This window comes from Catharus ustulatus, chromosome 9 (genome assembly GCF_009819885.2).
Source record: "Catharus ustulatus isolate bCatUst1 chromosome 9, bCatUst1.pri.v2, whole genome shotgun sequence".
Classification (NCBI taxonomy): Eukaryota; Metazoa; Chordata; class Aves; order Passeriformes; family Turdidae; genus Catharus; species Catharus ustulatus.
This window is the reverse complement of record NC_046229.1, coordinates 11210369-11226495: the sequence shown is the minus strand read 5'-3', so window position 1 is coordinate 11226495 and position 16127 is coordinate 11210369. Positions and strand designations below refer to the sequence as shown.

At 46.4% G+C, this 16127-nt stretch overlaps 1 protein-coding gene across 2 annotated transcripts in view; it reads right to left on the bottom strand.

Moving 5' to 3' along the window:
* The window catches only part of ERI3 (ERI1 exoribonuclease family member 3), a 130439-nt gene that overhangs the window by 78315 nt on the left and 35997 nt on the right, over positions 1 to 16127 (bottom strand). For both annotated transcript variants that reach the window (XM_033066954.2, XM_033066955.2), the window contains exon 6: positions 379 to 451. In XM_033066954.2, coding sequence (XP_032922845.1) covers positions 379 to 451 — 73 coding nt within the window. The remainder of the gene's footprint in view (positions 1 to 378; positions 452 to 16127) is intronic.

Sequence of the window (16127 nt, the reverse complement as noted above, 5' to 3'; positions counted from 1 at the left end):
TCATCTGATGGGAACCATGCTCCTAGGAGCCTTATAAGGCTGCAAAACAAAACAAAGTCAGCAGTACTGGTGACAACACAACCTTCACTGAAAGGATGTCTCACAGAGTCCCAATATTATGCAGAGACATTGCACTGTGCCTGCCACAATGGGATTCTCCCCAGCTGCAGAACACATCCCATCAAGTACAGTAAGACTCTATTAGAGGAGATACAATAGGGAACTGGAGGACTCAGCTCAGCCCAGCTTCTGAGAAAATAACTCATTTCAATGCAAAACAGCAGTAGTTATTAGACACCTCCTTAAAGAGGGAAAGTGAAGGACAAGGGGAGGAAGGAGACAGGGAGATTGGGACCATGGCAGTTTGCACAGAAGTACCTTTTTCAGATTAATCCACTGTTTGAAGTAATCAGCAACCGGCAGCCCTAAGTACTGGCATTGTCCTGGTAACCTGTAAGAGAGAAGAGAAAGCAAGTTAGATTCAATCAGTGTCGTGACAACACAAACTCTGTTTTCTTAAATGCATTTCGTTCAGAGATGGAAAAGACTCTCAAGACTGCTGTAACATCACGCTGCACATCAGAAATACCATCGCTCTTGGCAAAAAAATCTCATGAGAGAACAGCTCGTTTTAAGACTTACATACATCTAAGCACATCCAGGCTGCTGAAACCTTTTAGACTAAACATTTTGAACAGTTGTGTGTACAAGTACAGCACTCAGCTCTTCTCCACACTGGCTAACACACAAACACGACTGGAGCATTCAGACTGTCCTTGGCTAAGCAAACCCATCACAAATCCCTGCAAAACCACCCTGCTCTGCCAGCAGCTCACAGGGCAGACAGAAGGACTGACAATTCACCTGTCATGCCCCAGTGCTTCTCCATTCGGCCTTTATGGTTAAAACATCAAAAGAGATATGAAGGAGGGAAGGAGGCACCAAAGCATTCATTTTTTGGATAGCAAAGCTGTAGGGCTAAGAAAGCAGAGGCTGTTTTCCAAGCAGGTGCTTGGAAGGAGAGCAGACAGAACTCTGAAGATACAAGGTGAATCCTTGCTTCACCACTGTCTCACTAGGGATGTGAGCACAGCAAGCTCACAAGAACTAAGAGTACATGTATTGATCCTCTCCCTTCCTACAGCAAACCAATGGAATAGAGCTCAAAACAGAACAGCACCAGTAAGGGAGGTGGATTGCCTGAAGGGACAGCAGCACCTCAGGAAAGCTGCTTCTCCCACATTGTGCCAATCCCAGTGTGTTTGCAGGGGAGAGAGGATGTGCCCCTCAGCCGGGGAACGCTGAGTTGCAAACCATGTGGCTCTAGCCAAGCCTGTGCAGGGACATGAGTTATGTGAGTATTTCCTGGCCACTTTGATCTGATCAAGAGTAATTGATGGATCTTGTTCATTCACATACTGCTGAGCATGCCTGGGGCACTGGTCACAGGATCTTTAAGTGAAGCAAAGGAACATCCCAAATAAATATGTCAACTAAATAAATGACTAAATTAGCAGTGTTTGTGCATGCTAAAAGTCACAACCCCAGAAATCAGCTTTTGCAAACAGAGAGGGTGGGGAATCTCCCATCTTCCTCAGGCACACGGGGGTTGTAGGAGGAGACTGCAGGGGAGGAGGAAGAGCTGTAAGTGCCAGCATCAGCTGCTCAGACACTCAAACACAGACCACCGTCTCCAGGGCAAAGTCTTCTCCTGCTCTCCAAGGAGGAAAATGTGAATAGTCCAGACTAGTTTTCAGACTCAAGGTTGAAATACAGGAACAAGTTCCGGTGAGAAGCAGATACAAGGTAAACACCCCCAAGGCGCACTATCAGTATCCCAGGCAGTACCTGAGTGGTCAGCCCAGCTCCAAACCCTTTGGTGAACAGGGAAGCATCTCTCCAGACATTTCCCCAAGTAAGAAGAAGGAGCAACATGAGCAAGGAGATGAAGGAGTAACACAGATAATGCACTTGCATTATAATAATATAATGTGAGACCCAGGGTAGTGCAGTACCAGAGCAGTCTGATCTTGGTGACTTCTCCATGTCTATGTGAAGAAAAGGAAGGAAGGTGGGAAACATATCCAGAGGATATCCTGGGAATATGTGGCCAACAGAGCCAGGATACATTGGGAACCACCTGTGTACTACCTTTGCCCTGCTTAGGCTAAGAAAGTAATAGACTTCTGGAGCCAAAGTCAAATGCCTGGTCCTGAGAATATGTACGTGTGATGATTTAGGACCAATCATTTAAGTCATACAAACAGATTTGAATAAGAATGTCCAAAGGAATCTCTTTGAAAGCAGGAAGGCTTCAAAAGAACAACCTTGCAAGGAGCAGGGCCATGGCGTTTTGCAGGGCAAGTAGTGCAAGTTAACAGCACAGTCCCATCCTTGGGCACAGCTAATCTGATGCCACTGCACTGAAATAAAGCACCTGGGGTCGCTCCTCACAATTGCACATTGCCACATAAACAGCAGCCTGGCCCATGCATTTTACAGCCATTACACAGATGTCCATGACATCCTTTAGTCAAATAGACCTGACCAGCCCCAAGCAGCATGCTGAGAAAGCTCCTTCTCCAGAAAAGCTGCTTTTTGCTGGTGCCCATATTAAGAAAGATCACTAGAAAAGGAACCATCTAAAACAAACAACTGGTCTAAATAAAGGCACTTGAATAGTTCAATCTCTTTCTGCTCACATTTAGCTAGCAAGGATGATGACAGAAGTTAGCAAAAGGTATGTTACAAAATAATTAGTTTCTCCTCCAAACCCAAGAGGCTTTCATTAATACAGGTCTCAGCCTAGCTCCAGTTAGCAGAAAAATTATCAATTTACCTAACATCTGGATAGGGCCCAGAAGAAGTGAGAGCAGCATTGTTCTTGTTAACCACAGGAATTGACAGCAAACCACCCAGTGCAATGAATGACATCTAAAGCACTGCCATCCCTGTGGGACCAAAAGGCCCAGCAAACTGGACAGTCTGGCTCTATTTTCACCCTGAGACTGATGGCCGTGTGCCCTGGGCGCTGGACAGTAGGTCTTTAATTGGAGAAAATAAATGCTCCAAATAAATATGTCAACTAAATAAATGATGCATTTTTGCAAACAAGTAACAACCCCAGAAACTGCCTGTGAAGCTGTGTGACCTCAGGACATTCCCCCTCCCCCTCCAAGCTTGTGCTCCCCTCATTTCTTGTCAGCAGCAGAGGGGCTTCAAGTTTTTCAAGCACCAGGAGACCAACACTCATGTTATAACCTGGGCAGGCTGCCAGCAGCAAGGACCAAAACATAAGTTTATCCCTGAGGTGGAAGATGCAGTCCTGGCGGCTCCAGGCCACTGAGATCACAGTCACCGAGCAAGGATTAGCAAAGGATTGCTACAAGAGTGTGGTCTAGTCTGAATGTGCAGCACTCCTGGAAATGAGAACCAGAGGTTTTTGCTTCGCAAACCCCAGGTTTCCTGGTAGCTACAGGGAGGAAAATACTCCTTAAAAATCTTTTCCCCAGCTCCAAGACTGTCACCTGCAGTGGTCCCCCACACTTTTCAGCCTGGTGACCAGGCAGGAGTTTCTCTATCATCCTTTCCAGGCTGGACTGAATAAGGCATATCTGTGACTGTCCTGGGCAGCAGAAGTACCATGGCCTTACCAAGGAAGTGTGTCTATTTATGAGAGCCACCATTCACTTGAGCATTCACTTAATTGATAAATAAGCTTTTATGCTCAGTACAGCTTCTTGCTCTTGCCAGAACCAAACAAGCTCACAGAGGGTAGCTTTGCTTTAGCAGAGCTCAGGATTTGGCCCTCCCTCAGGTAAGGGAGAAGAAAAATGATGGCACATTTTGCTGCATTCAACATCCCATGATCCTTCCAGTTTTTGAATGATTTCTAATTGGCTTCCCAAACACTGAAGATCTCACTCCTTGGGAAGAAAGCTGGCTTTCAAAAACCACCCCATCAGCCAAACTGCATTCAATATAGAGAAACTTGAAAATGGTTGTGGGATTTTCCAGCCTCCAACGCAGCTCTAGTGCTCTGTTCTCCCAAAAGCAGAGATGGGAGTGTGTAACTTCTGCCTGCTCCTAAAATGCAGATGCCCTTTGGGCAGAAGAGCAAGTGACATCAGGTAGCACACTTGCCTCCACCAGCTAGGCAAATCTAAGTCCTTCTCAGACCATGGTCAGCAGTAGCAACTCTGCACCATTTCCAGAGAGCCTTTACCACCCCAGGCTCAGATTTCCATCCAGCCCTGCTTCACCACCCTGCAGGGTAAATGGGGCCTGGAGATGAACGGGATGCAAATAGGAGGTGAGGTGACATGGCTGCATTTCTGCTGTTGAAGCCAGCTCTCTCCAAGGCAGCAAGAAGCGCACAGCTCAGCGGTGATAAACGGCCTTGCTTTAGTTATCACTTTCCTTAAGTTAGGGAGAGCAGCCTAGTGATGGATGGGCTGGAATTTGGTTATCAGGGAAGGCTGTCAGCCAGAGTTGCCTATCTCCACACACATTTAGCAGGGCGTCATTATGCGATGGCATGGAGTTAAAATATGACCAAGGGAACTGAAAGAAAAAGAACAGGATTAAAAAAAAAGAAAAGGCAAATTGAACAACAATAAAGGAGCATGAGGCAAGAACGTTATCATACTAGTGACACCTTTTATCTCAGTCTGGTTAGCTAAAGCAGGGCACAAATTGGTCCTTCCTCCACTATTGTATCCTCTTGTACAAACAGACGCAGATAAAATGTGTCACCAGTGTGATAGCATATCAATTTAACCCTAATTATCTAGAGGGTCAAACGAAGAAATAGGGGTTTCTCATTTCAACAGGTCCCTCCATCTCAGCTCGGAGCCAACACATTAATATGGAAGGGGGAGGGGCAGCCATAATTGATTTCCGTCACTCAGGTGGTTCTGGCGTATAAAAAATTAATGCTTGATTCTCCCAACTAATCAGAGCTGGTTAACGTCCATCTGCTTCTGGGTTCAGGATGTCAGGAGACAAAGAAATTGGGTCACTTGCTATACACAGGGTGTATTGATATCTAGGCAGTTAAAAGAACCGGTTCCTCTGTGGGAAGATAAAGGGACATTAAATCTTGGGGTTTATAGACCTGATCTTAACCTTCCCAAAAAATGCATTCCCTGGAGACCTTACATTGTAAGAGATGCAGAATATTTTCATTGTGTCCTGGTCAACACCTGTGCACTGGGCTGCAAAGGAGAGCACTGGCAGGCTCCTGCCCTGGAAATCCTTCAATGAAGAAGGAAGCTGCTTGGATGATGAAGCACACAACATCATCATGGTGAAAGAGAGGAGCTGTCAAACCACCTCAGCTTTGTCAAACGTTTGTTCAAAGCAAGGCTGGTCAACATTCTGGACCTCACAGCTCAGAGGTGCTGCTCTGTTTTGATGTAGAGTGGCATGTCTACCCAGCCAAGAGGAAAACTTACGTGTCCTCTCCCAGCAGCACAAGCTAGCAAGGGAATAACATCCTATGCTAAGACACCTGAACTGATTTAGCAAAGAAATGGCACTGCAACAGGCAAAGCTGCATGTCTGCACTTAACCTGCACTTACATGAGATGGGGCCAAGCTAGGAATTCAAAGCAGTTTAGATATACCCATACCCTCCCAAAGGGGCAGCTGCAGGCTGCTGAAACCACAGTGCCGGAGCAGGAGGTCTCTGTCAGGGCAATGTCACAGCACTCGCACACAGTAGAGTGGCCCAGGCACAAAGAACAGCCCAAGCCACACACAGCCTTCAAAAACTGAAGCATCTGATATACACCTCCACAAAAATCCCCAAACCCTAACTCCCTCATCCCAGTTAATCAGGTTAGACTGGGGCAACTTTCCTGTGTAACCGAAAGCTTTGGCAGGGAGGTGTCTCCTCCTCAGCGCTAGAGTCACTTTGCCACTCAGTGCAAACAGGCTTCTGTCCAAAGTTAAGAATAAATCCCATGCCACACCTCTGACTCTCCACTCACACACTTCTCAGCCCCACAGACCAGCCAAGAGGCCAGAGGAGCCCACGTGCTTTTGCTTTCCATCAGATAAGCCCTTGCCAAGTGACTGCACTCCACTCTCACCAAGCACACAGAGTGCCATCTCTTTCTGCCCCCCATCAGTGCAGGACAAACCACACCTGCATGGCTGTACTTAAAATTCACAAGCAGTGGCTGTGGAAAGACAGTACATCTGGAGAGGGTCTGAAAAGCCCTGGGCTTTCACAGAAACCCTGAGACAGGTCCTATCTCCCTCCCTCTTTGCTTTCCTTCCACCCTCTCAGTTGTCTCAACCACCCCCAGACTTGTCACAGTGCAACAAGCCTATGAGCCACACATCAGCTTTAAATATCAGCATGCATGAAGCAGGACTTGAGAGCAGGGAAGTGGGAACAGACAGAGCAAGCCTCCATCGCCTGTCAGGTAACACTAATGAATTTCAACACCAGCAGCCATTGCCTCAGACGGGCTGGTGAGAGGAGACAGAGTTACAGCAAGAAGCCTTTGCAGGAGCAGCCTGCCTTTTTTCAAAGCCCCCTCTGTTAATAAATGTCATTGTTGAGCAGGCTGCAGCAGTCCTCGAGCCGGGATGGCGTGGGCTGAGGGAGAGACAGGCAACTGACAGCACTCAGGATGCCTGGGCAGCACAGCCTTTTCTTCTGTTGCTTCCCCAGACAAGAGCCAGGAAAAGGGAGACGGGTCATTGCTATTGGCACAAAGCTGTCTTTCATTAAAGCCCCAGTACCCAAATAACAAACCTCCACAAGGAGCCACATGTGCAACCCAAACACCCTCCAGTCCTGTTCACTGGGATGGATGGAGGCCCTACAGGAAGCAGTCCTGGAATGGGTAGAGGGATGCAGAGACATGCAGACACACCGCCTGCATTCCTGACCGCAGCAAAGGGTTACAGAGCAGTCAGTCCCTTTGCTAACACAAATGCATTCCCGAGGCAGCACAGGGAGAAGCATCCAGCACAGGGCACTGTACGGCAACCGCACCGATGCACAACATGAAGGTCAATGCAAGTCTTCTTTACAAATGTCAACCTGTCATCTCTGGATATTAATGAGGGCTGACCAGCAGCTAAAATGCATCCATGCTCCATTAGTAATAAGAGAGACACGATGCAGGAGAAGAACACACACCATGGCACATGGAGGCACCAGTGGGTCTGCAGGGCCCGAGGAGGTGTGGTGATGCACAACGTAACTTAGGCCACTCCAGATGCCCAGGAAGGAAAGCAGTTGCTACACAAACTCCTTCACTGGAGTGTGCTTTCTTTTCCCATCAATCTTTAATTGGATTAGTGTAATGAGGCCAAAAACACAGGCTAAGCAGCAAGGCTAATACCTGGTACTTTCAGATCTTCTTTCTTTTTCTGTGATGCCAGTTCTGGACAGAGCTGCATTCTCTCTCTACCAGACAAATTCCTGTCTAGGAAAACTAAAAGGCAAGTTGCAAGCCTTAAAATTCAGGACTCTTAGCAGCACTGGCTGACATATCTGAACACTCATCACATGCTAGCAGTGTGATCCCTATTCTCTAAATTTTTGCTGGGTACTGTGAAATTTGAGAGAACCTCAAGACCCTTGCTTTCCAAGCTGCTAGCAGGTGCATGGCAAAGGGTGTTAGCCTTTTGCAGCCAGAGCAATGTATATGCTAGGGACATAATTCTGCCACAAAAAGCACACAGGGCAAGTGGTTCATTGTGACTTGCTTGTCCTGCAAAGCAGTGTGTGCCTTCCACTGCCATCAACCTTAATGAAACATGAAGGCATTTAACACCAAGCGAGATCTGGCCCTTTTATGGGTATCTGTCTGTGCATCAGCGAGATGCTGGCAGAGATGCTATCTCAACATTAAAAGCAAGGCTGTAACACAGCAGGTATTCAGCCTCCAACAGAAGATGTTCATCAACAATTGCACACACATGATGCTACAATAAATCTATGTGCTACTTCTTAACAGCTTCTCTTAAAAAGATTCATAGCTCTATTTACTGGGCCTGATTCTGCTGCTAGGCATGGGGGAGTAAATCTAGAGTAACTCTACCTGGAGTTTGTAAACAGTCAGGGATAATAGGATGAGAATTGAGCTTCTTGATTTTTAAAGAAGTACTTCATTACCATACAGGGAAACAGAGCTTGCTGGCTCCATGGTTCAGTTGAGATTAGAAGCACAGCAGGTTGAAGGTTTGCACTACTCCAGATTGGTGGAGGGGTAGAGCAAATGCTCTCACCATCCCTTCCAGACATGGAGAACAACTAGGTGGACTTCCCTTCGACATCAGAAATGCATGACACTACTCCCAAGAAAAGAGAAACTGCAAAGTCTTCAAGGCTGAGGTTGCCTCCCCAGCCTTGAGAACCTGACGCTATGTAAAACCCCTACAAACAGATTTTTTACACATAAACTTGGTGTGAGAGCCTGTCTGCTTACTAAACATGACATTATACAGCATCTTATGAAGAGGAGTGTACAAAACTGAATACTGTATTCTCAGTGAAAGTTATGCATCACGACCACAGGCTGCAGCAGGTGAATGTCCAATTTGTCATCAGGAAAAACTCTTCACCATGCAGGTAATAAAGCACTGGAACAGATTGGTGGCAAAATCTCCTCCCCTGGAGACATTCAAACTCATTTGGAGAAGATCTGGAACAACCCAATCTAAGTTTGAAGTTAGCTCTGCTTTGAACAGGTGGTTGGATTATAGATCTCTATTTAAATTATTCTGTGAATTATGCTCCAGCAGAGCCTGATCACACAGAGCATGTGTCCTTTCTCTATGGTCTCTTAATAAGTCTTTCATACAGACACTAATTTAGTAATTGCCTGGTTCTCTGCATACTTGCGGCTTTAAGCAGGAGCATTCAGACTGCTGCTGCAGAACAGTGTAATTACACACTGAGTAATAGGGAATATATCTGATAAAATGGATGTACTCACAACACATCATGTCTAAGCCCCCTCAAAACCAAAACATGCACAAAAACTAAGCTAAAATTAAATATTATTCTCCTCCCATTGTACAAATCCCATTGCAGAAATATTTCTCCCCAGGAAACCTGAACATGCAAGACCTAGAGCCAAGGTGCTCCTCTAAACTAAGAAGACATGTCCAGTCCCTGGCCTTCCTTAGATCTGCTCTGTGACAGGCAGGAGGAAACCTTGCCTCTTCCAAGCCTTGCCTGTCCAGACCATTTAGTATATAAACTCTTCAGGACAAGGGCTTCTCTGCTATGAGTCATCAACTGTTTAGTGCCTAATGGTAAAACCTATAGACGCTTAACATAATATAATCATGTCACTTAAAGGCCATTAGTCTCCAGTCTAAACAGCATTTTTCCAGTCACAGAGGGGACCTGCCAGCCCAGGAAGGCAGGATAAGGGACGTGGGTGGTCAGTCAGGTCACTGGACTTGCAGACACCTGACGTGAAGCCCCAAGCAGGACAGAGCCTGGCCAAAAGGCATGGGGAAATGCCACGGGAGCTTGAGCAATCAAAAGTTTTGTCTTTTGGGCTTTCTTGAACTACTTGAATCAGCTGAAAATCCTGTCTGCTAGGTCTGTCTCTCTTCAGCCATGGTTGTACCACTGGCAAGGGGAAGAGCCCCTAATTCACAGAGCGAGTCTTCAGCCTATAGCATCAACTTTCTTTCCACTCACTGAAGCACACCATTTATCTGTAAGAAATGAAGCCAATCTGTCTGATTCTGTCTGAATCCCTCTTCTTTCCTGGCATCATCTCTGTCTTCCTCTGGCACCACATCACCCAGTTCTACTCTCTCAACTGACTTCTGAGATTGCTTCTTCTTCCCACTCCCCACCAAACGGAAGAGAGAAATCCTACTAGGAGCTAGTGGGATGGGGTAAACTGCCTTCCTGTGCCCTCTGACGATACAGAACCCAAAACTGCATGCATAGCAGTTACACAGGCTCTCATACTGTCAAAACTGCTCTGAGCACAGGTTTCTATGGAAATTACACATGCAAGGGAAAACAAGTTTTTTCCTTGTGGGGAAGAAACCGCTCCCACCTCCAAGCACAAGCTGCCATTAGTATTTGCTTCGCCAAAGAGAAGGAGCAGCGAATCCTCCAGAGCAAAGGACAAGTGCAGCAATTAGGATGCAGGGGCTGCGGGAGCTGTTTAACAGCACGACCCAGAGGTCAGTGCCGCCAACTCCCAGCCCTGCATAAATATTGTATGAGCCGGGGAGAGGGGCTGTTACGGTCACCCTCAGCGCCAGCCCTCCCCCATCCATTGCCACTCTGCATCCAGCTAGATACGCCAGCAACATTATTTACAGATGTGACAGTCAGGAAAATCACTTTAGTAACTAAGGGAATGGGAATGAAGGCTGCACAGTAGAGCAGGCGCCTGGGAGCAGGCTCCCATGTGCACCTTCTGCCTCCCCTTAGAGCCCTGCCAAACGGCATGGCCCGTTCTCAAACTGGTGCATGAAATACCACCAGGAACAAGGAGGGGAGGGGAGGTTGTGAGCTCTCTCTTAAAGCTTGCCCAGGGGGTTGATTATCAATGCTGCTGAAAGACACTTCAGCCAGCAGCTGCCTTCCAGTTTCCTATCAGTATCTCTGCTAGACCCGCCCTTTGGAGGGAGCTTTATATCAATATAATAAGAGGCTTTAGAGGGAGCTTCCCTCAGACTCTATGCAGACCCACAGAAGGGTCCCCACTCCAACACAGCTACAGGGGCTCATCCGGGCAGAAACTCCCCCAGCTGCTCTATTTGGTACCAGCCACCTTCCTCACATGTGACCTTTTCACTCTTTATTCCCTAAAGGATTGTCTTCAACTGCAGCTTCAGTCACACTGATTGGCACCATCTCAACTGTATTGTGGAACATCCTCATTCTTCTGCCCACTTTTTTGCTGGACATGCCAGCTAACTGCACATTTGCTGTGATGCTCTGCACAAATACAAACCTATCTCAGATTCACCAAGACTGAAGGCTCCTGAGGACAAGGACATGGGCCATTCTCCAACTGTACCAGCAGCCCATGAATTCCTAGGGGCATGCTGCTAATAAACATTACTGCCCAGGGCAACACAAGAACTGCAAGATGGAAAACACAGCTTGGATGTGCTTCTGCCCATGATACCTCTCCAGAATTTTTTCATTCTTCTGTGTCTGGTTGCTGAATCCAGGGAAGGAAGAAGCCCTGTCCTACCATTAGCAGCTTTTCTAAACTCACTGTCCAATTAATGGGCTTAATTATCGATGGCAAAGGCAGGGAAGGGAGGAAAGAAAGAGTCAACGAGGAAAGAATGATGTGGGGGTGGCAGGCGCCAAAGGTCTCCAAAGATCTTCCCTCAGCCTAGAGCAGAGAAAGAGCCCGTAGCCGCTCTGCCGCTCCCACGGCCCTGCTCTAATGCTCCCTGACATGCCTCTGAAGACAGCGAGCTGTTTGCAGTCACCACCGTGATTTGTTAGTAATTATTTTCACGGTGTCACATTGCTGTCACTCTCTTAACAAAGAGACAGGCAGCCTGAGGCTGCCTGCAAGAAAGAACCAACAGAGAAAAGGAATTGTCAGGCACCCAGGGATCCTCTTTGCTTCCTGGGCTTCACAACCAGAGTCCTTACCAGCTTCTGAAGCAACTTCTGAGGAGAAGTGGCAAGTCAGAATCATCTCCCATCCTGGTCACAGGAAGAGGAATTAATTACTTAGTCCCTTCTCAATTTCACCTTACCTGTAAATCCAGTGCAAGACCCAGGTGCTTAGAGCCCCTTAAGCCAGCAATTTGCTTCAGGCCTGCAGCAAATGCAAAACAGCTTTGGCAATTGATGACTTTTAGTGCTCTCCTTGCAAGTCCCAATTTCTTTTCATATGGTCTTGCCATTAGAACGTGCTTCCCAAGCACAGCAATCCTGATGATAAATCCCTTCCTAAGTCTATCACCCTCACACATTAACCCTCCAGACTCTTCACATGTGCTTTTCCTACACCAGACTCATTAATTCCAACACACTGCTGTGCTCCACATGGAAGTAACATTTCACTTGGCATTTCACAATGCCAGGGGACCTCAGCAGCTTCCTCACACCTGAAATACACAGTCTAATGGCTTGCTGCCTCTGTTTTCTTACACACAGCATAGTGACTTGACAAAGAACTTCCCTGCTTGAACCACCTCCAGTCCATTCATCCATCCAACCTTTGTCTGACCTGTCATCAGTCCAAGGTAATCACTCCTTTCCCAGTAAAAATGGTGCTTGCTTGGGCCCCCAAGGAATGGAGGCTACTTTGGCACCTGAATTGTCACATGAAATAAGGATGTAGAGATGAAAGACTGAGACACCTGGCCAGACAACCTTTAAAGCACTCTTGAGTTCTGTGCAGAAATCAAGGGGACTTCCTCCAGAGCAATTCCAAGTCTGAACTAGTCCCAGCATAAGTGTTCTTCCTGTGCCTGCTTACTGATGGTGCACAAGGATTAGTCTCTGCAGCTGCAGGAAAACCTGGGTATTAATTCACCCTCTTAGCATAGGGAGAGTCTGGAAATATTAAGACTCATAGTCTAAGGAAAACCTTCCTGCAATTAACTGCATGGAAGAGCTTTGACTCAGAGGGCAGCTCCTTTTCAGGGGTCCTTTTAATAACCAAGAAATGGCATATACATGCTGTGAAGAATTAGGATCACCACTGGGAAGCTAAATGGTCCATAAAATGTAAAAGTTCTCTTCAGAGCTGGGAGCACTGTGAACTAGAGGAGAGGTCTTGGCAGCCTCCCACCAGCCTACTCCATCCGCCAGGTTTGCAGGGACAGATGTGACTCCAGGCAGGGATGAGGAACTGAACTCAGCTGGTGCCCAGACACCTTGGGCATGCTGGCCAACAGTCAACACCAAGACGTGGTTCAACATTCAAATGGAAAAGAAAGGAAATTACAGATGACCAAGAGACATCTACAGAGGAAAAATGAAAGGTCCCAGGGTGTAGGTGCTGGGCAGAGAGGAGGAGAAATCCTTGCTCCAAGAGAGGTAAAGCTGGTAGGACCAAGGCAGGATGAAGTCCTGGGCAGTATGAGCTTCCTGGACACAACCCTGCCAAAAGGACATGATCCTGCTTCCTCTGTCTTCTTCCCACAGATTTCTCTATTCTGCTTTCTTTTACTCACATCTCCCTATGCCTCACATATTGCTAACACCAGGTCCACATCAGTGTCTGAGCACATGACATCACCTTTGGGGTGCCAGGCTGCTGATGGTAGCACCTGGGCCAAACACCAAAAAAGGTGACTCCAACATGAAATGGACTCAGCTCAAAAAGTTAGTCTGTAGCTCCAGTGTCCTCCCAAGTCCTGCACACACACAGTCGTCCACTTCTGAGGATACAGATTGTCACTGGACAAGGCATGAGAATATGCTGGAGGGAAAATACCAGGGATGACCTCAAGATGGCCCAGTAGGTCTTTGCCATCCAAGAGCTCCAGGAGGAAAGGGACTGAACTCAGCCAGGAAGATGGCTCCCAACAGGAAACAAACATCCAAACAAAACATTTTCAAGAAAGCTATAGACTCACACAGTAGAGGAAGGAAAGAGGAAGGATGCTGCTCCCAGGCTGGCAGTATTCTTCAAGCAGAGCTCTCTAGGCAGAGGAGCACATCTCTCCCAGCCAAGCCACTGAGAGGGCAGCACTGGTGCCAACACACAACTGCTTTGCTTCAGTTGTGAAGAGCTGGGATCCAAAGGAAGACAGCTGACATTTCAGACCCAGCATGAAACACTATGGCTGTCTAATACTAGAAAAATTAAGCTGTTTTAAGAAAAAACGAACACTTTGTGGAGCTAATCCTGTTTTTCACACATGCCACAAACAAAATTCAGATGGCAAACAGCCCTCCAGTGATAGTCCTCTGCAGTCCCAAGCCAACCAGCTTTTCAATTCCCCAAGGCACAGAATCACCACAATCCTGAACTGCTATTAGAGGGCTCTCACACAGACAGAGACTAGGGTGTGGTTTTAACCTATTATAGATCCATTGATTTTGAAACCATTTTGTCTGAATTCACTAAAACACTTTACAGAGAATTTACCCTAGTGACTCCTGGTGCAGAGGGAATTATGGTTCCCTACTCTATGAGCAGATGATATTGAGACCATTGACTTACATGCAGTTCAATGTGACTGTTTTCAAACAGCTTGAGTTAAGTTACTTAGGGGTAGAAAATCTACCTTCTCCACTTATTACTCCATCCCAAAGGTTCCGTGCTGGAAATAAAGTACATGATGCAACGCCTGTCTCATTCCCCCCTACACTGAAAATTTGTTTGTAAGTTTCTCCAGCATCTTTCACACTGCTTCCAATTTCTTTGGTCTTAATTCCCAGGTGGCAGAGTCCTGCTCCCCAGAGTGCACCAGGCACCACAGCTCAATAAACCTGTAGCCACTGCAGCTCTGACTGTGACAAATGTCTTTGCTATGATGTCCCAGATAAGGACACCTGAAGGTGACAGTCCATTGCATGATGATCCCTATGCAAAGATTTCATGTCCAAAGTTTAACCTAAAGGCATTCTCAGACATCTAGAACAATGCAACTTGCAGAAGCCCAAGCAACCAATTATTTCAGATAAAGACAAGAACAGGGGTCAGTCGGGTAACTGGTACATAAGGATAACAAAAGTCAAGTCTGGTATATTAATTTTAAATAAGAATGTACAGAGGAGGAATCTTGAAATCCAGAACTTTTTTTGCATAGGTGATATCATTTTCTTTAAAAACAAAAAGCTGGACTGCAGGGTCGCAGAAGTGAATGGGGTCAGTGCTATTCCCTGTAAGTGCTCACAAGGCTCCCTTGCTTAGCTCTGGCAAAGCACTTTAGGATGTAATTACATGAACAACTCCATCAGCAAAGCTGACTCAAAAGGTTCCTGACCCTGGATACTCAGTCCCATCCCTTCACTGCAGTTCACACCGCACTCTTTGTTTAGCAAATGTAACTGTGTGAAGAGATACAGCATAGGCTTGTTCAGCAAAATGATCCCCACTCAAAAAACACCCACCAAGCTAATCCAAAGATCTTAGTTGGAAAGGAATTCTTTTATCAGCTTTAAATGCAGATGACCACATTATCTTTCATTCTTTACCCGACCTTTCTTGCAGTTCTCAACTCTGAACATACCTCTTGCCCTGCTGCCACACAGCTGGCCCATCCTATGCCTTCTCCTGCCTTTTCTCATGACTGCCCAAGCACTCCCACTCACTCCAGTCAGTGGCCATCTACAATTTCTCTCTGAGGCAGAGGCTACTGATCCCCTCCTGATCCTGTGATAAAGAACAGCATATACAGAGGACACTAACACCAACAATTCTCTTCCATTCATGACCTAATTCTGATCTCAAAAATGTCCACGACAGAAGTCTGGAAAGAGCAACCCACTGCCACATTTGGAGCTGGTCTGAGAAGACAAGCATCCTCCCAGCCTGTGTAACTTGCAAGGAAAGAATTAAAACAGTAAGACAAAATTAAGCAATGGTATAATTTACTGCTTAGAATTTACTAATATCCAACCTAGGAAGAGCACCAGGGGCTATAAACATTTCGATACACTTCACTATGTTTTATCGCTATATTAGAGAGTACTTGCCTTTTAACACTTATTTAAGAAAATAAAAAACTTCTGAGCAGTAGTTTCCTGTGAAGACATAAATTAGCATGTTCTGATCAGCCACAGTAAGTGCAGTACAAGCATCTTCATGTCAGAATTATACAGACCAAAGCCTACATGTACTTTTAGCTATGCTTGGTGCATTTACAGAACAATCCAAACCTGTAAGGAGAAGGATTAACCAATGCTTCTGACATTATGGTGCCGGTCTGAGATTTGGGACATAAGACTTCAGCTCTGCCTCTGCCTGCCTGCACAGTCACAGGCATCTCACTTAACCTCACCGTATTTCAACTCTTTATCTATGAACACATGGTAAAAATGCCTCTTTCGTTGCCAAGATTAATTCACATTGTGTTTAAGAGCCCACAAACTGGTTCCACACACAGAGGAAAGCAATTTGACATTTCAGCAGAGATAAACTACACTAAAGAGCTTATATTACAAGGGCTCAACTCTGGCAGATACTAAGTAC